The 21,038-nt window shown below is 45.5% G+C and overlaps 1 protein-coding gene across 1 annotated transcript in view; it reads right to left on the bottom strand.

The window, feature by feature from the left end:
• LOC116966846 (alpha-2-macroglobulin-like) overlaps positions 1-21,038 on the bottom strand; it is a 111,449-nt gene that overhangs the window by 22,577 nt on the left and 67,834 nt on the right. The window contains exons 20-25 of the mRNA XM_033013186.1: positions 20,940-21,023; positions 17,803-17,979; positions 14,704-14,785; positions 14,086-14,242; positions 11,819-11,899; positions 11,358-11,421 (exon numbers count right to left, since the gene is read on the bottom strand). Coding sequence (XP_032869077.1) covers positions 11,358-11,421; positions 11,819-11,899; positions 14,086-14,242; positions 14,704-14,785; positions 17,803-17,979; positions 20,940-21,023 — 645 coding nt within the window. The remainder of the gene's footprint in view (positions 1-11,357; positions 11,422-11,818; positions 11,900-14,085; positions 14,243-14,703; positions 14,786-17,802; positions 17,980-20,939; positions 21,024-21,038) is intronic.

Below are 21,038 nucleotides of genomic sequence, written 5' to 3' on the forward strand. Positions count from 1 at the left end.
CATGCTGCATCTCTAAACTCAACTAAACACTTGAACAGGGTCTGTATCATTTGACATTTCCTTTTTTTTTTTTCTTTTTTTTATTTTTTTATTATTTTTATTAGAAGTGCGGTAAATTACAATAATACACAACACATATATCTTAATACATTTTTTGTACCGCTTCATTTTTTTGAGCTTTAAGAAAAAAATAGAAGTAAGGAAAGTAAAGAAAGTGCGCAAGAGTCGTGAAGTGCAAGAGTGTTGGGAAAAGAAAGCCCCTTAGAAAATAAGTTAGAGAAGGAAGTAAAGTAAGAAAGTAGACCCTAGAAAAGAAAAAGAAAGTAGGGACAATCGCTCTATTATAACATTAAACTCCGCAGAAAGGGGACTACCAACCAAGTCTGTTTTTGTTATTTTACCTCCCATTGCCAGGTCCTGATACCATTTATTTATTTATTTATTTTTAAAATTACTATTGCACCTCATGCTTGTAATAGGTCCATAAACGTAGACCACGTCTTTTGGAATTGGTCTGCTTTACCTGCTAAGAGGAATCTCATCTCTTCCAGATGTAATGTTTCAAACATATTTGATGTCCACATTTTTATTGTTGGTGTGGGCGCATTTTTCCAGAATTTAAGTATGAGCTTTTTTCCCATTATTAGCCCGTAATTGAATAAATTCTTCTGATACACATTTAATTCAGGGATACCTTCCGATATTCCAAAAATGATCCATTCTGGTTTTGGTACCAGTTTTATTTTAATTAATTTTGAAAAAATATCAAATATTCCATACCAGAAATTTTGGATTTTTGTACAAAAAACAAAAGAATGCGCTATGGTAGCTTCTTGACACAGACATTTATCACAGATTGGTGAAACATTAGGAAAGATTTTATTTAATTTAGTTTTTGAATAATATAGTCTATGTAATGTTTTGAATTGGATAAGCGTATGTCGTACGTTGATGGAACATTTATGCACCTGTAGTAAATGATTATCCCAGCTCTCTTTTGAAATTTTTATAGCTAATTCTTGTTCCCAGTCTCTTCTAATTCCATCTGTTGTGGGTATTTCTATGTTTAAAATGATATTATATAAGTACGATATTAGATTAGCTGATTCCGCCTTTGTCTTCATTGCTTCATCCAGTAAGTCGGAAGGCATATTATGATAGTCTTTTGTGTATTTTTTCAGATAATCACGAATTTGAAGATATTTAAAATATTGGTTATTTTTCAAATTATATTTCAGTTGTAGTTGTTGAAATGATAGTAATTTTCCCAATTCATACAGATCTTCGAGCGTTTTGATTCCCATTCTTTCCCATTGTATAAATGATTTGTCTATGATTGATGGTTTAAACGATGGGTTATTGACTATTGGTATTGAGAGAGATAGGTTTCTTAATTTTAGATTCTGTTTTATTTGTTTCCATGTTCTAATTGTGCTATGTATAATTGGGTTTTTATTATAATTTTTATTATTCAAATTTATTGGTGAGAGGATAATCGCTCCTATATTACTCGGGGAGCAGTCCCCTTTTTCCATTACAATCCAGTCCGCCTGCTGGGCAGAATTGTCCAGCAGGTGAATCATATTTTAAATATTTACTGCCCAATTATAATACATAAAGTTAGGGAGCGCTAGACCCCCCAACTCTTTTCGTTTATTAAGGTGTGTTCTTTGTATTCTATGGGATTTATAATCCCATATAAAATTTGTAATGTCTGAGTCCAATTTTTTGAAAAACTTTTTTGGGAGATATATAGGTATTGATTGAAATAGGTATAGAATTTGTGGTAAGAAAATCATTTTTATAGCATTTATTCTGCCTATTAAGGACATCGGAAGTGTTTTCCAGAATTTAATCAAATTATTTAATTTCTTAAGTAAGGGATTATAATTGGCTTTAAAGATATCCTGGTAATTTCTAGTAATTTCAATTCCCAAATATTTGAATTTTTCTGTAGCTATTTTAAAGGGGAATTTCCTGAGGTGTGTTGAGTCTTTTGGTTTTATCGACATAATTTCACTTTTGTTCCAATTTATTCTATATCCTGAGAAGGATCCAAAGTCCTCAATTAAATTTAATATATTCGGTATACTAATTTGTGGTTTTGTGATGTACAGTAGTACATCATCGGCATATAGGGATATTTTGTTATTTGAATATTTTGTATTATAACCGTAAATATCCAGGTGTGTTCTTATTTTTTCAGCAAGGGGTTCAATTACCAAAGCAAATAACAGCGGAGATAATGAACAACCTTGTCTATTGCCCCTTGATAGTTCAAATTTCGAGGATAATATATTATTAGTTAGTATTCTAGCCGTAGGTTTGTTATATAATAGTTTTATCCATGCAATGAAGTTCTCTCCCAATTGGAATTTTTGCAATACTTTAATCATATAATCCCATTCTACTTGATCAAACGCTTTTTCTGCGTCCAGTGAGATGATAGATAACTCTTGGTCATGAGATTTATGTGAGTGCATTATGTTAAGCAAACGTCTCAAGTTATTGAATGAATGTCTCTTAGGTATAAATCCTGTTTGATCCTCATTTATTAGTCTACTAACATACCTGCTTAGTCTACTGGCTAGTGTTTTCGCTATTATTTTTTGATCCGTATTTAACAAAGCGATAGCTCTATATGATCCTGGTTCTTCTATATTTTTATCTTTTTTAAGTATTAATATGATCGTTGATTCTGCTAGTGTTTCAGGTAAGCTTTGCTCTTTAAAAGCATATGTATACATTTTCTGTAATCGTGGAGTAACTATGTCGTAAAAAGATTTATAAAATTCATTACTGAATCCGTCTGGTCCTGGTGTTTTTCCATTCTTTAGTGTTTTTATTGTGTCTTCTATCTCCTTAGAAGTAATTTGTGCTCCCAGTTCCTCTTGTTCCCTCAGTTCTAATTGTGGTAGGTTACAGTTATCTAGAAATTCTGAAATTTTATTATTGTCTATTAACGTTTTAGATGTGTATAGATTCTGGTAAAATTGAGCAAATCTTTTATTGATATCCTTGGGTAATGTTAATAATTCCCCTCTGTCTGATTTAATCTTTAATATTGCATTCTCTTTTTCCCGTTTTTTCAGTTGGCGTGCTAGAAGTTTGTGGGGTTTGTCCCTGAATTCGAAGTGTTCTTGTTTTGTGATTTGAAATAATGTTATAACTTTCTCTGACAGTAATTTATTTAGCTCATTTGACATTTCCAACATAACAATAAGGTCTGACTGTCTCCTCTGTCTATGCGTCTCATAAGTTAATTTACTTCCACCAGGCAGGCCCCAGAGGACTGGAGATAATTAATGTTGGTTCTTTACAGGTCTACCACCGATATTCTGGCAAATGTTTGTCCTACACTGGTTGTCCTGTGATGTGTGCTGTGCCTCAGGGTTCGGTGCTGGGCCCGTTACTGTTTGTCATCTATATCAATCGTTTGGATGAAAACGTACATGGCAAGATTAGCAGGTTTGCTGATGATACAAAAGTGGGTGGTTCAAGGTTCAAGGTTGAACCCTCTGAGTGACAAACCTCTGATCTGAGGTCCCTCTCAGTGAATGGTAAGGCTCTGTGGAGTTTTATAGAGTAGAGGGATCATGGAGTGCAGGTACATAGTTCCTTGAAGGTGGAATCGCAGGTTGATAGGGTGGACAAAAAGGCTTTCATCAGCTAGAATATTGAGGATGGAATTTGGGAGGTCATGTTGCAGTTATATACGTTGGTGAGACCTTATATAACTGCAACATGACCTCCCAACTTTGTGTATTGTGTTTAGTTCTGGGAACCTTGTTATAGGAAATATATTGTCGCTGGAAACAGTACAGAGAAGCTATATGAGGATGTTACCAGGACTCGAGGGTTTGTATTATAGGGAGAGATTGAGTACGCTGGGACTGCATAAAGTGCAGGAGTATGAGGAGTGATCTTATAGAGATGCATAAAATCATGATGGTAACATATAGGATGAATGCACAAGGTATTTTACACACGGTAAGGTCATCAAGCACCAGAGGACATGGGTTTAAGGAGAGAGGGTAATGATTTAATAGGAGGGGTAACGTTTCCACAGAGGGTGGTGGGTATATGGAACGAGTTGGCAGAGGAGATTGTTGAGGCAGGTACATGGATATGGAAGGTTTACAAAAGCGGGTAAATGGGACCAGCCTAGATGGGCCATGATGACCTGTTTCCAAGCCGTATGAGAGTAACCATAGTGACGGGAGGGTGACTCAGGGATAAAGGATGGGATTTGTGTTTGGAACACTTTGTATCAGTTTTATCACCAAGGCTGATGTGGAGGGCGGTTAGATCAGTGTGGAGAATACTAATATGCAAGGGCAGTTTAAGAATGAGGAGGTGTTGGCATTATTGTAGAGCATTAAAATGGTTAAATCCCCAGCACCTGTTGGAATCTATCCCAGGTTATTGGGAGAGGCAAGAGAGGAGATTGCGGGAGCATTCACAAAGATCTTTGCATCTTCCCTTGTGTCAAAATCTTGCCCTATACATCTCCTTTAATCTTTGCCCCCTCACCTTAAAGCTGTGTCCTCTGGCATTTGATCTTTTCACCCTGGAGATAAAGGTTCAGACTGTCTATTCTAACCTTGTCTCTCAGAATTGTATACACCTATCAGAATCCTCGCAACCTCTGGCGTTCTAGAGAAAACAATCCAAGTCTGACGAATGTCTCCATTTTAATACTCTCTAATCCAGACATCTTGCTGGTGAACCTCCTCTGCACCCTCTCCAAAGCCTCCACATCTGCCCTGTAATGGGGCGACTAGAACTGCACGAAATACTCCAAATGAGGCCTAGCTAAAGTCCAATAAAACTGCATCATGCCTTTGTCACTTATATTCAATGCCCTGACCTATGAAAGCAAGCATACCATATGCCTTCTTTGCCACTCTATCTACTTGAGTTTTCCCTTTCGGACAGTTATGGACTTGGTCACCAAGATCTCTCTGTACATCAATGCTGTGAGGGGTCATGCCATTAATTAATAATAATAATAATAATAATAACTTTATTTATAAAGCACTTTAAACAACTACAGTTGCCACAAAGTGCTGTACATGAGAAATCATGAACAAAAAGCTATTACAAACAATTAAAAACCATTAAAAACCGTAAAACGAAGGACTATAAAAAACACACTAAAAATTAAAAGACATTAAAAGCACTAAAAACAGGAGCAATGCCTCAGCCAGTGTCGAAAGCCAAAGAATAAAAATATGTTTTTAGGGAGGATTTGAAGATGGACAGTGAGGGGGCCTGTCTGATGTGCAACGGCAAGGTGTTCCAGAGTGCCGGAGCAGCAACAGAAAAGGCTCTATCCCCTCTGAGCTTCCGCTTAGACCTTGGTACCTCAAGGAGCAGCTGATCAGCTGACCTGAGGCACCGGGCAGGAGCATATAGGTGGAGCAGCTCAGAGAGGTAAGGCGGGGCGAGCCCATTCAACGATTTAAAAACAAATAAAAGAATTTTGAAATGAACTCGAAAGTGCACTGGGAGCCAGTGTAGGGAGGCCAAAATTGGCGTAATGTGCTCCCTCTTTCGAGTTCCAGTCAAAAGGCGAGCGGCAGCATTTTGAACAAGCTGGAGACGAGCCAATGAAGCTTGTGCGACTCCAGAGTAGAGTGCGTTACAGTAATCCAGCCTAGATGTAATAAAGGCATGGATTACTGTTTCAAAATGCTCCCGCTCGAGAATGGGCTTCACCTTTGCCAGCTTCCTTAGGTGAAAGAAGCTGGACTTAACCACCGCGCCTATTTGTTTGTCTAGTTTAAAATCACCGTCCATCCTAAAACCCAGGTTCAAGACGGTTGGCTTTACAGACAATGCCAGTGGACCCAAGTCAACAAAGGGAGGTTCACGGCAGCCATTGGGGCCAAACAAAATCACCTCTGTCTTCTCTTCATTAAGTCCCAGAAAGTTTAAGGCCATCCAGGACTTAATGTCCTCAAGACAAGACAGAAGTGATTTTAAAGAATAGTCTTCCTCTTTCCTGAGTGGCATATATAACTGGCTATCATCTGCATAAAAGTGAAAGGAGATGCCATGCCTTCTTAAAATTGAGCCCAGAGGAAGTAGGTATAAGGAGAAGAGCAGGGGCCCTAAAATTGAGCCCTGTGGAACCCCATATACCAAGGGAGTGGAGGAGGATTCAAAGCCAGCAAGGCTTACCCGCATGGTTCTGTCTGCCAGATAGGACCTGAACCATCCCAGGGCACTGCCACAAATGCCCACTTGGTGCTGTAGTCTGGAAATTAAAATTCCATGGTCCACTGTATCGAAGGCGGCAGATAGGTCCAGCAAGACAAGAACCACATAATTACCTGAGTCGTTTGCCAGGAGGATGTCGTTGAAGACCCTTAGCAGAGCCGACTCTGTGCTATGCATAGCCTTGAATCCAGACTGGAAAACCTCCCGAATATTGTGCTCATCCAGGAAGAGTTTCAGCTGCGCATAAACTACCTTCTCCATGATCTTGGAGATAAAAGGCAACTTGGAGATCGATCTAAAATTGGACAGATCAGTTTGATCCAGGCCTGGTTTTTTAAGTAGTGGTTGCACTACAGCATGTTTAAAATTTATGGGGACAACCCCAGAACACAAGCTACTGTTTATAATGGCGAGAACCGACTGCCCTATACTCGGGAAAACCTCTTTAAAAAGAAGAGGAGGGACAGCATCACAGGGGGAACCCGACGGCTTAATATGCCTAACCACATCCTCTAGACCCGACAATGTCAGAGGCACAAACTTTTCAAATGCCAGAAGGCATGGGGCCGGAACAGAGGGGTCAGAGGCAGGAGCTGAGATGAGAGCCCTTATAGAAACGACCTTTTTGATAAAGAAGTGCAGGAAGTCATTGCACAATTCGGACGATGCTTCCAAGCAAACAGGCTGTGGGGCATTTAAAACAGAATCAATAGTTTTGAATAATACGCGTGGGTCGTGACGCTTAGCCACTATTATATTAGACAGGTAATATCTTTTGGCCTCTTTAACAGATTGGATAGATTGTCTTTACATTTCACCTCCCATAATTCAAAACCTACATTTGCTCAGATTAAACTACCATCTCCTATTTCTCCACCCATTTGTGCAGCTGATCTATACTCCGTTGTATACCATATAACCATATAACAATTACAGCACGGAAACAGGCCATCTCGGCCCTACAAGTCCGTGCTGAACAACTTTTTTCCCTTAGTCCCACCTGCCTGCACTCATACCATAACCCTCCATTCCCTTCTCATCCATATGCCTATCCAATTTATTTTTAAATGATACCAACGAACCTGCCGCCACCACTTCCACTGGAAGCTCATTCCACACCGCTACCACTCTCTGAGTAAAGAAGTTCCCCCTCATGTTACCCCTAAACTTCTGTCCCTTAATTCTGAAGTCATGTCCTCTTGTTTGAATCTTCCCTATTCTCAAAGGGAAAAGCTTGTCCACATCAACTCTGTCTATCCCTCTCATCATTTTAAAGACCTCTATCAAGTCCCCCCCTTAACCTTCTGCGCTCCAGAGAATAAAGACCTAACTTATTCAACCTATCTCTGTAACTTAGTTGTTGAAACCCAGGCAACATTCTAGTAAATCTCCTCTGTACTCTCTCTATTTTGTTGACATCCTTCCTATAATTGGGCGACCAAAATTGTACACCATACTCCAGATTTGGTCTCACCAATGCCTTGTACAATTTTAACATTACATCCCAGCTTCTATACTCAATGCTCTGATTTATAAAGGCTAGCATACCAAAAGCTTTCTTTACCACCCTATCTATACGAGATTCCACCTTCAAGGAACTATGCACGGTTATTCCCAGATCCCTCTGTTCAACTGTATTTTTCAATTCCCTACCATTTACCATGTACGTCCTATTTTGATTTGTCCTGCCAAGGTGTAGCACCTCACATTTATCAGCATTAAACTCCATCTGCCATCTTTCAGCCCATTTTTCCAAATGGCCTAAATCACTCTGTAGACTTTGGAAATCCTCTTTATTATCCACAACACCCCCTTATCTTGGTATCATCTGCATACTTACTAATCCAATTTACCACCCCTTCATCCAGATCATTGATGTACATGACAAACAACAAAGGACCCAACACAGATCCCTGAGGCACCCCACTAGTCACCTGCCTCCAACCCGACAAACAGCCATCCACCATTACCCTCTGGCTTCTCCCATTCAGCCACTGTTGAATCCATCTTGCTATTCCTGCATTTATACCCAACAGTTGAACCTTCTTAACCAATCTTCCATGAGGAACCTTGTCAAAGGCCTTACTAAAGTCCATATAGACAACATCCACTGCTTTACCCTCGTCAATTTCCCTAGTAACCTCTTCAAAAAATTCAAGAAGATTAGTCAAACATGACCTTCCAGGCACAAATCCATGTTGACTGTTCCTAATCAGACCCTGTTTATCCAGATGCTTATATATATTATCTCTAAGTATCTTTTCCATTAATTTGCCCACCACTGAAGTCAAACTAACAGGTCTATAATTGCTAGGTTTACTCTTAGAACCCTTTTTAAACAATGGAACAACATGCGCAGTACGCCAATCCTTGGGGACTATTCCCGTTTCTAATGACATTTGAAATATTTCTGTCATAGCCCCGGCTATTTCTACACTAACTTCCCTCAATGTCCTAGGGAATATCCTGTCAGGACCTGGAGACTTATCCACTTTTATATTTTTCAAAAGTGTCAGTACTTCTTTTACTTTGAAACTCATAGTATCCATAGCTACTCTACTCGTTTCCCTTACCTCACATAATTCAATATCCTTCTCCTTGGTGAATACCGAAGAAAAGAAATTGTTCAATATCTCCCCCATCTCTTTTGGCTCTGCAGATAGCTGCCCACTCTGTCTCTCCAATGGACCAATTTTATCCCTCGTTATCCTTTTGCTATTTATATAGCTGTAGAAACCCTTTGGATTTACTTTCACCTTACTTGCCAAAGCAACCTCATATCTTCTTTTAGCTTTTCTAATTTCTTTCTTAAGATTCTTTTTACATTCCTTATACTCCTCAAGCACATCATTTACTTCATGCTGCCTATAATTATTGTAGATCTCCCTCTTTTTCCGAACAAGATGTCCAATTTCCCTTGAAAACCAGGGCTCTTTCCAATTTTTACTGTTTCCTTTCAACCAAACAGGAACATAAAGATTCTGTACGCTTAAAATTTCCCCTTTAAATGTCCTTGACAGCTTTGGCGTCAAGTTGGGAAAAGGGGAAGTACAACGGGATCTGGGGGTCCTTGCTCATCAGTCTATGAAAGTAAGCATGCAGGTCCATAGAAACATAGAAAATAGGTACAGGAGTAGGCCATTCGGCCCTTCGAGCCTGCACCGCCATTCATGGCTGATCATCCAACTCAGTATCCTGTACCTGCCTTCTCTCCATACCCCCTGATACCTTTAGCCACAAGGGCCACATCTAACTCCCTCTTAAATATAGCCAATGAACTGGCCTCAACTACCTTCTGTGGCAGAGACTTCCAGAGATTCGCCACTCTCTGTGTACAGCAGGCAATGAAGAAAGCGAATGGCATGTTGGCCTTTATAACAAGAGGAATCGAATATGGGAGCAAAGATGTCCTTCTGCAGTTGTACAGAGCCCTAGTGAGACCACACCTGGAGTATTGTGTGCAGTTTTGATCCCCTACTTTGAGGAAGGACATTCTTGCTATTGAAGGAGTGCAGCGTAGGTTTGCAAGGTTAATTCCCGGGATGGCGGGACTGTCATATGCTGAGAGAATGGAGCAGCTGTGCTTGTACACTCTGGAGTTGGGAAGGATGAGAGGGTATCTCATTGAGACATATAAGATTGTTAAGGGTTTTGACACGCTAGAGGCAGGAAACATGTTCCCGATATTGGGGGAGTCCAGAACTAGGGGCCACAGTTTTAGAATAAGGAGTAAGCCATTTAGAACGAAGACGAGGAAACACTTTTTCCTCACAGAGTGGTGAGTCTGTGGAATTCTCTGCCTCAGGTGGAGGCAGGTTCTCTGGATGCTTTCAAGAGAGAGCTAGATAGGGCTCTTAAAAATAGCGGAGTCAGGGGATATGGGAAGAAGGCAGGAACGGGGAACTGATTGGGGATGATCAGCCATGAATCATTGAATGGCGGTGCTGGCTCGAAGGGCTGAAAGGCCTACTCCTGCACCTATTGTCTATTTCCTCACAGTCTGTGACCACCGCAATCTTGGTCTCATCTGAAAACTGTGTACATTTATGTCCAAGTCATTTATACATATCACAAGCAACAGCAGTCCCAGTACACATCACTGCGGAAATTCACTGGTCAGTCCTTCAGCCTGTATATTGCCCTTCCACCACAACCCCGTCTCCTATCAGTAAGCCAGTCTCAATCCATACTCCTGTCACTATTAATACTGTGTATCATAATTTTCTGAATCAGCCATGGGGGAATCATGGGGGACTTTATCAAATGCCTTACTGAAATGCAAGTGGACAACATCCACCGCCCTGCCCCCATCGATCAACTCTTCAAAATACTCAATCGCATCAGTGAGACACGACCTGCCATGTACAAACCCATTCTCTTCCAAATGGGAGCAAATCCAAACCTGAAAAATTCTCTCCAATAGTTTCCCTACCACTGACGTGAGGCCTGTAGTATGCTGGAGTCTCTCCACTTCCCTTCTTAACTACTGGTCTTCCACAGATTTTCCAGCATCATTTGTTTCAGAGTTTTTCAGGATTCTACAATTTCCAGGCTGGAATTTCAGGTTCCCGACCGCATGGGGCAAATTTGACCGGCTGATCTCCGCGGAAGTCCTGGTGAGGTTAAGATAGCCTCTTGCTATTGAGGGGTCTACATACAATCCCATTACAGTGCTTGCTCCATTCATATATCTGAGCTCCACACACTGTCTCGTAGTACGTTCTCTCTGAGTGCTGCCGTGACTCTCCCTGATCAGTAGCACAACTCCTCCACCTCTTTTGCCTCCCCTTCGATCATGTCTGAAACATTGAAACATCCAGTAGTGTCCCTACCGTAACCACGATCACGTTATAACCACAGAAAATTAGTCCCAAGCACTGATCCAGGCTCTGTTCATCTGCTTTCCCCACATTAGTTTCAGGGGTCTAGGTTAGACCCTGGGAGCCTGGAACAAGCTCCGGGGAATGGGTTAGGCCCTGGTAGCCTAGGTGAAGCATGGGGGACTGAGTTAGGCCCTGGGGGAATGGAATAGGCCTGGGGGACTGGAATAGGCCTGGGTTAGGCCCAGGAGCCTCGGTTAGGCCCAGGGGTCTGGGTTAAGCCCTGTCAGAGGGCACGGAGCCTGCACCAACCTTGATCACTGATCAAATCTCTGCGGCGACGTCTGTTCTGAGACTCTTCATAAACCTGGGAGGCCTGAAAGGAGGCAGACAGGAGATGGTCAGAAGTGATGAAGAGGGATTAGTCCCCTCCCTTCTCCTCTCCTCTCCTCTCCTCCCTCATCACTCCTACTCCCCTCTTCTCTCTCACCACATCCACCCCCTCTTCTCCAACCTTTCTCCTGCCACTCAATCTCCCCCCCCCGTCACCCTGCTCTTTCTCTCTCCCACCTTTCTCTCACAACCCTCACACTTTCTCCTTTTCCCTCCCTCCCTTCCCTTTTTCCTCGTTCCCTTGCCCACAGTCCACTCCTCTCTACCATCTTCTCCCTCTCGATTCTCTCTCCCCCTACCCTTTCTCTCCCAATGACCCCCCCCCCCCCCGTACTGCTACACAATATAGCCCCCATCCCGCTAGTGATCTCTTCACTCACCATGGTGGGTGTCAGTCTCTGCAGCTCCAGTAAGGAAGTGGTCACGTAGGCGGAGAGAGAGACGGTGTCATCGACTCCCCCCTGGGAGAGAGTGAACAGGTCATAATTTACAGTCCCTGCCACTCCCAGGGAACCCCCCCCCCCCTCCCACAGCGCCTTCCCTCACCACTTACAGGTCCTGGGGGAGGATTACACCATGGTCCCGAGGGAGAGCTTGGCGACTGGAGAGATGCCCCTGTCTTGGCAGAGGGCTGTCGTGGTCCTTCGGCCCAAGAAGGACGATCTCCACCTACCAAAGAACTGACACCCGGTCTCCCTCCTCTGTACCAACCACAAGGTCTTTGACAAGGCATTGGCCAAGCGTCAGGGCTTACACGGGTCCATCCAGGACAATATCCATCTGGTCCGGGACCTGGTCTACCTGGCTCAGGAGACTGGTGTATCCACTTGTCTCCATCGACCATTTCGACAGAGTGGATCACAAATATCTGCTAAGGACGGGAGTTTGGATTCAGACCGCACTTTGTGGCCTGGATCCAGCTTTTTTACGGAGTGCCTCGTGAAATTCAACGGATCCTTGACGGCCCCCATTCCCTTCCGAAGATGAGCATGTCAGGGATGCCCCATGTCAGGCCAACTGTACGGCATCTGCGTGGAGCTATTCCTTAGTCTGCTTCAGAGGAGGTTGACGTGCACGGTTCTACGTGAGCCGGACATGGAGGTGGTCCTCTCGGTCTACGCCGATGACATGGTCACTGACCCCATCGACCTGCAGAGGATGCGTGAGTGTCAACGAGTCTTCTCTGCCAGGATCAACTGGGGGAAATGTTCTCCTCCCGGAGATGTGGCCTTTCGCGTGGAGCACCAGGCACCTCCTCTACTTGGGAGTCTACCCGAGTCCCATGTGGAGACCTGGCTGGCGAACTGGCAGGAGCTGGAGATGAAAGTCGTCGCCCGGCTGGAGCGCTGGTCAGGTCTCCTCGGGGTGTTGGTCATTAACCAACTAGTGGCCTCCATGCTCTGGTACAGATTGACCACATTGGTCCCATCAGCCACCTTTTGCTGGGATCATCCAGAAGAAGTTGGTGGACTTCTGGGGCAATGGAAAGCACTGAGTCTCTGCAGCAGTCCAGAGTCTCCCGATCGAGGAAGGCTGTCAGTCTCACCCAGCTGGCAGCTCTTCACCTCAGGACCTGTACTCTGGGCATCCTCCCAGGTGGCACGTGCTGGCGACACACTCCTTCCAACAGGGCTGCTGCCTTCAAGGAGATCCTGCAGAGGATGCCCGGCTTCTACCAGGACCTGCTGAGAGTCTGGAGCCTGGTTGCCATTGACCGGGGCCCCCTCTGCCGGTGGAGGATGACGGCCTGATTGTGAGAGAGGCTAGCCCTTGTCCTGCCTCACCGGGTGTCGAGGAGGCTTGAATGTGCAGAGTTCTCACAGCTGAACAAACCCCCGCTCAGATGAAAGTACTCATTGGACCCAGGCACCATAATCCTTCTCTGGAACCGGTCCCGCACAACATGAGCCGCCTTTCCTCAACACCCTTTGTCACACTCCCACACTCCAAGACATAGGGAAAGGTCTGCGGTACGGGCTCCTCCTCTACACTCTGCACATCCTCGCCCTGGTCCAACTTCTGGACACTAAGTAGCAGTTGGTGTTCCTTTCGGTCGTGAGAGGGCCCCCAGTGGGAGTTCCTCTACGCAGGGATTCTCCCTTTCTACATCGGGGACCTGGTGTGGAGGGTACCAGAAGAGCCCCTTGCAACCTGTTTCTCTCGCGGTTCACAAACTCGCCAGCCGCCTGCCACTTTTGCAGGCTGGAAGAGTCTGTGTTCCACGTGTATATGGAGTGTGTGAGGCTGCAGCCCCTGTTCCATTATCTAAAGGGGCTGCTCCTTGCCTTCTGTCTCAATTTCACACCCACCATCCTGTGCGTAGGGGAAAGGGTAGGCAGAAGATGTCCTGATTAGGTTGCTCCTAGGCCTGGCCAAGCTTGCCCCCTGCGATTCACAGCACCCGTGTTTGTTTGGTATTGTTTTGGATTGAATATATTATTCTTGTATATGAATAAAAAACAGGTTGGGTTGAGGGTGGGCTTCTCACAGCCCCTCCCACAGTGCGGCGCTCCCTCACATCTGCCCACCAGGTCCCCCCCCCCCCCCCATCTCCGTTGCCCTCCCCTGCCCTCATTTTCTTTCCCCCTCCTTCCCCTCCCCTCCCTGCCCCACACCTCCACTCTCTCCCCACCCACCAGGTATTCACCTTGAGGGCGCTGTTGAAGAGCTGCCCTACGCTGGCGAAGCAGCCAGTGGGCAGGCGGTGGGCGGTGAGGAAGGTGGCAGCCTCACGCAGCACCGTCTCGTCAATGAAGATGTAGGGCCGCGCGTGGAGGAAGGAGCGCAGCACGAAGGCTGTCAGCCTGGAGGAGAGAGGCAGATGGAGGAGAGGCAGGGGAGAGAGGGAGGGAGGGAGGGGGGAGGGGAAGAGGGGGGTGGAGGGGGAGGGGAGGGAAGAGGGGGGTGGAGGGGGAGAAGGGGGGGAGGGGAGAGAGGCAGATGGAGGAGAGGCAGGGGAGAGAGGGGGTGGTGGGAGAGTGGGGGGAGGGGGAGAGGGCGGGGGTGAGAGGGCGGGGGTGAGAGGGCGGGGGTGAGAGGGCGGGGGTGAGAGGGCGGGGGTGAGAGGGCGGGGGTGAGAGGGCGGGGGTGAGAGGGGTTGAGTGCGATGGTGGGGTTGAGGGTGGAGGTGGTGGGTGGGGTTGAGGGTGGGATGGAGTAGATGCAGGAATGGGGGCAAGAACGGGTGTGGGGATGGAGGCAGAATAGGGGTGGGAGTGGGAATGTGCTGCGGTCAGGACGAGGCAGGAAGCTGCCCTTCCCTCACCAGGTGTTGCCCTCTGGGTCGCTGGTTCCGAAAGCGCTGAAGGAGCCGTCTTGGTGCTTGTAGGACAGTTGTCGCTGGTAACCTGGGTGGGAGGGGGCAGTGGGGAGGGGTGAGGGGGGGAGACAGACACACTGCTCAGGGGGGTCTGGTCAGACAAATGGGGTTGCACACATGGGATCACATATACACACATGCGGTACACATACCCCAGTTTGCATTGACAGTGCCAAAGTCGAGATGGTTCAACTTCAAATTCCTAGGAATCAATATCATCAACAATTGGACCATCCATATTGAAGCAATGACCAAGAACACACACCAACGCCTCTACTTCCTTGGATCGCTTAGGAAATTCCACACGTCTCCTAACAACTCTCTCAACTTCTCCAGATGCGCCATAGAAAGCATTTTATCAGGAAGCATCACAGCTTGCTTTGGGAACAGCTCCATCCAAGACCCCAAGAAATTACAGTGAATTGTGGACGCAGCCCAGGCTATCACACAAACCAACCTCCCTTCCATTGACTCCATCTACACCTCACACTGCTTCGGCAAAGCCAGCAGCATAATCAAAGACGATCGCACCCTGGCCACTCGCTCTTCTCCCCTCTCCCATCAGCACAACTCCAGATTCAGGGAAAGTTTATTCCCAGCTGTTATCAGGCAGATGAATCATCCTACCACAATTAGAGAGAAATGCTGAACTATTATCTACCTCATTGGTGACCTTCGGACTATCCTAGATTGGACTTTGCTGGCTTAACCTTGCACTGAACGTTATTCTATGTATCTATGCAATATAAATGGCTCAATTGTAATCATGTATTGTCTTTCTGCTGACTGGATAGCACACAACAAAAGGTTTTCACTGTATCTTGGTACATGTGACAATAAACAAAACTGAAACAGTCACAGACACATACTCACACACAGACACATGCACACACAGAGTCATGCACACGCAGACACACATACACCCTGAGTCACGCACACACACAATCACACGTGCACAGACACGAGCGTGCACACAGTCACGCACACAGTCACACATTCACATATAGTCACACACATAGCAGTGTAGTGAGGGCAGGGGGTAGAGGGAATGTGCTGATAGATGTGTATTACATTATGAGAGGCATAGATATGGTAGAACCTTTTTCTCAGGGTGGAAATGTCAAAGAGGGCATGATTTTATGTTGAAAGGGGCAAAGTTCAAAGCAGATTTAAGAAAGAATCAGAGGACATAAGTTTAAGATGAGAGGCGAAAGAAACAGAGCTATAACTTTTTCACTCAGAGAATGAAGGGTATATGGTACAAGCTGGCAGAGGTAATTGAGGCAGGTACAATAACAGCATTTACTAAGTATGTTGCAAAACTTACCTTCAGCGGCGCTGCAGATATGTCGCTGCCCGTGTGCGCGATTTTGGCGCCTTTTGAGAGGGGGGCGGGTTTAAAACGCGATTTTCTCTCGGCTATTCAAATCAAGGTTGTTCAGCCTACTTACTTGCTGACGAAAAATCGCTGCGACATTAGTTCGCTGCAGCTTTTTTTAAACTATATTAGTTTATTTAATTGTTATAGTAGATTAAATATCATCCTGTAAACCCGCGACCGCTGCCAACTCATGAAGGGGACAACGCAAGGTAGGCTGTTTATTTTTACATTAAAAAGCGCTTCTTAAGATCCCTTTATACAAAGTTTTATGTTTTGAGTAGCTGATTTGGGGGCCCATTAAATCCTGCAGTATTTTTCTGGGCATATGGGGTACAAATTCACCGCAATGGGAATGTTCCAAACCATCGTGTTCCACACGATCCCACTCAAAAGCTGATTTAAATGGCCATTAATTTACAGCAATTGAACACTAAATTCCTTCCATTTGACCTATAAATGAATGTCAATGAGATTTAAAAATCATATTTTATTGTGAATTCTTGTCTGAATGTTCTTTGGACACTTGGGCTATTTAAAAATGTTAATCTTTCCTTAAGAAATGGATAGATGTTTAGATCTAGTAATTGAATTTTGGAATTAGCTACAATTGGGTAACTAACTAATTATATGCTTTAATTTCAGGTCATCCAAGTAAGATTGGCTCATATTTGTTTCAGAATGTTTCAATCTATAATAACTGAAAATGTCTTTCAGTTCTCTTAATTTTTAATAAAGTTATGGGCTTTAGACTGTCCTCGGTCACAGCTTTTGTGTTAAGTCAATGGAAAATCAATAGGGAACAAGATGCTAATTTCCGAGTATGAAAATGGCCATAACTTTTTTAATACTGAAGATATGAAAGTGAATTAGGTGTCAAATTAAACTTCTTTTTATGCTTTATCTGATGGGATAAATTGCAGACTTGATTTTTAAAATCTCAAAATGTTGTAACATTGCTACATTTACTGACAGGTAGATGAATAGGAAAGGTTTAGAAGGATATTGGCCAAACACGGTACTAGTTTAGATGGTGCATGTTGGTTGGCATGGAGATAAGATGAAGGGTCTGTTTCCGTGCTGTGTGCCTGTGACACTAACTCACACACAGACACTGACACAAACGCACGCACACACAGAGACACTCAAACAAACACATACACAGGCACTCACACAAACACACACACAGACACTCACACAAACGCACACAGACAGACGCTCACACAAACATACACACACACAGACGCTCACATTTACACACAAACACTCATGTAAACACAACACGTACAGACACATACACGCAGATACTGACACAGCCATACAGACACATAAATGCAGACACACACACAAACACATACATACACAGACACATATATACACACGGGGATACAAACAGACACATACGTACACATACACTGCCACATAGAGGCACATACCCACTGACAAACACCTGTCCCCCCTCCACCATTCAAACCCCTCCTTCATGTCCACCCTACGCCTCTACCTGTGCTCCCCATCCATCCCCTCCCCTCGCCCCTGCAACCCACCTTCTGCCCATCTCCCCTGCCTGACCCGCCCCTCCCTGCTGCCCCCTCCCCACAGCCCCCTCCCTCCCTGCCCCCTGGATGCCAGCCCTTAGTGAGTGTAGAACTCGCTGGCAGCGATACCTGCCTGCAGGAAGCCCACAGCTTTGGACCTGATTTTGGGAGAGAGCTGGTGGGTTTTCTCCAGGTAACTCAGCACCACGATGTTGGGGGTGAACTTCACCATGTTCTGCTCCCCACAGCCCGTGGGGAGTCGCAGCAAACTGTCCAGGTTCTCCATGGCGCTGCCCATCAGGTCACCTAGGGGTCAGAGAGGGCCAGAGAGTCACTGACGCAAAGTGGGACTCCGCAATGGCCCATCCCCTCCCTCCCCTCGTCGGGACCCCAACCCCTCCCTCCTCCCCAGCGAGTGGGAATGCCTCTACAATTCCAATGCCCTTCCCCCCAGTGCCCATCACCCAGTGACCCATCGAAGCTTCATCCAGTGCCCACTCACTCCATTGGACCCTCCCTCCAATGGACCTTACCTGCCCAACCTTTCCCTATAGCTCAGGCCCTCGAGTCCTGGCAACATCCTTGTAAATCTTCTCTGCATTGTTTCCAACTAAATGGCATCTTTCTACAGCAGGGTGACCAAGATGACACACAATAGCCCGTGCAGCCTCACAGGTTTCTGGTCCCCACCTCTGTACTCAATCTCTGACTGATGAACGCCAGTGTGTCCAAAGCCTTCTTCACCATCTTGGTGGTGAGGTCTGTTGTGTCTGGGTAACTGTCCTTACAGTCATCACTAGGGGCCATCTTGACTAGACTCTTGCTGCCCCATCTCCATTCTTGGAAAGTCCAGGAGAGCCTCCTGTACCATGGACACGATGGTTGGAAAGTTTCACCACATACTTGCTCGCAAGCGGCCTGGATGACGAGGCCATTTCGGACACTCATCGCCGAGCGATCCTGCTGCATTGCCTCAGAACGGAGGGACCGCAGATCTTTGCGTAGTTGGACAGTGCTGCAACGAGTGAGTACAGTAAAGGGCCTGTCCCACTTTCACCATCTCTGCCGAGTTTGCCCTTGACTCAAACTCGCAGCATGGTCATCACGTGGTCGTAAGAGGTCGTAGGTAGGTCATAGCAGGTTGTGATGCTAGTCGTAGGTACTTGTGGCATCAAGTAGGTTATTTGGGGCATTTTTTCTAGCATGATAGAAACATACAAAATAGGTGCAGGAGTAGGCCATTCGGCCCTTTGAGGCTGGCTGATCATCCAACTCAGTATCCTGTACCTGCCTTCTCTCCATACCCCCTGATCCCTTTAGCCACAAGGGCCACATCTAACTCCCTCTTAAATATAGCCAATGAACTGGCCTCAACTATCTTCTGTGGCAGAGAATTCCAGAGATTCACCACTCTCTGTGTGAAAAATATTTTTCTCATCTCGGTCCTAAAAGATTTCCCCCTTATCCTTAAACTGTGACCCCTTGTTCTGGACTTCCCCAACATCGGGAACAATCTTCCTGCATCTAGCCTGTCCAACCCCTTAAGAATTTTGTAAGTTTCTATAAGATCCCCCCTCAATCTTCTAAATTCTAGCGAGTACAAGCCGAGTCTATCCAGTCTTTCTTCCTATGAAAGTCCTGACATCCCAGGAATCAGTCTGGTGAACCTTCTCTGTACTCCCTCTATGATAAATGTTCGTCAATGTTCACAGGGACGTGGCGAACCATTGAAACAATTTGTTTCTTCATTGATAGAAATGTCTGCGTCAAAACTGGTCAAGATGTCCCCGGACTCATTCCGAGGAAAACATACATTTCGGGGCAGAGCCCTCTAGTGGTGACTGTAAGGACAGTTACCCAGACACAACAAGCTCTAATGAATGAACACAGAACATAAACAGTGCACCCCAGCAACAGACTCTCCCTCTGGCCCACAATGTCTGTGTCAAACATGATGCTGAGATAAACTAAACACGTGATCCATCTCCCTCCATTCTCTGCAAACACATGTCCAATCTAAAAGCCTCTTCAGCATCATAATTGTAGTTGCCTCCACCCCCACCCCAGGCAGCAGGTTCCAGACATCCACCACTCTCTGTAAAAAACCTGCCCCTCGTACTGTCATAGCATGGAAACAGGCCCATGCCGACCAAGATGCCCCATCTGTACTAATCCTACCTATCCAGGTTTGGCCCATATCCCTCTAAATCATACCCATCCATGTACCTGTCCAAATGTTCTTTAAATGCTGTTATAGTACCTGCCTCAACTACCTCCTCTAGCAGCTCATTCCATATACCCACCATTCTCTGTATGAAAATGTTACCCCTCAGGCTCCAGTTAAATCATTCTCCTCACCTTATCCTGTCTCCTCTGGCTCTTGATTCCAAAACATTCCGACATCGCCTTTAAAATTTGTCCCCTTCATCTTACTCTCATGTTTGACATTCCCACCCTGGAAAAAAAGGTTCTGACTGTCTCTCATAATTTTATCAGGTCTCACCTCAACCTCCATCATTCCAGACAAAACAATCTACGTCTCCTACCCTCCCAGATATAAAATCCCGGTCTGACCAACCTCTCCCTGTAGCGCAGGCCCTTGAGTCCTGGCAACATCCTTGTAGATTTTCTCTGCATGGTTTTGAGCTTAACAACATGCTTCCTGCAGCAGGGTGACCATAGCTGAACACAATACTCCAAATGTAGCCTCACCAATGTCTTCTACAACTGTAACATAACGTCCCAACTTCTGTACTCGGTTGCCTGAATGGGGAAGCTAAGCAGGGTGGCACAGTGGCGCTGCAGTAGAGTTACAGACCCAGATCCCAGGTTTCATCCTGACTACGAGTGCTGTCTGTACACAGTTTGTACATTCTTCCTTGACCTGCATAAATTTTGTCCGGGTACTCCGGATTCCTCCCACACTTCAATGACGTACAGGTGTGTAGGGTAATTGATAAAATTGTAAATTTTCCATAATGTGTGTAGGATAGTGTTAGTGTGCAGGGATCACTGGAAGGCATGGACTCAGTGGGCCGAAGGGCCTGTTTCCACACTGTAAATCTAAACTAAACTATGAAGAAGGGTCCCAAGCCGCAAGGTTGCATATCCTGTGCCTCAGCCGTTGAGTTAGTACAGCACATTGTGTTTGGGGCCAGCCAGCGTAGGTGTGAGGCCCCTCGTGGATGGGTGTCGGTATAGTGAGATGCCCCTGCTCTCCCACATTGCCGGGGCATGAACATAACACCAGCATCTCGTCTGCTTACCCAGCACCGTGACGGAAGCCCGTGCTGACCCTTCCACTACATCCTCCGGGACTTGCAGCTCAATTTCCTCCGTCACGCTTTGACCTGGAGCGGGACACA

The sequence above is a fragment of the Amblyraja radiata genome, chromosome 38 (assembly GCF_010909765.2).
Source record: "Amblyraja radiata isolate CabotCenter1 chromosome 38, sAmbRad1.1.pri, whole genome shotgun sequence".
Taxonomy (NCBI): domain Eukaryota; kingdom Metazoa; phylum Chordata; class Chondrichthyes; order Rajiformes; family Rajidae; genus Amblyraja; species Amblyraja radiata.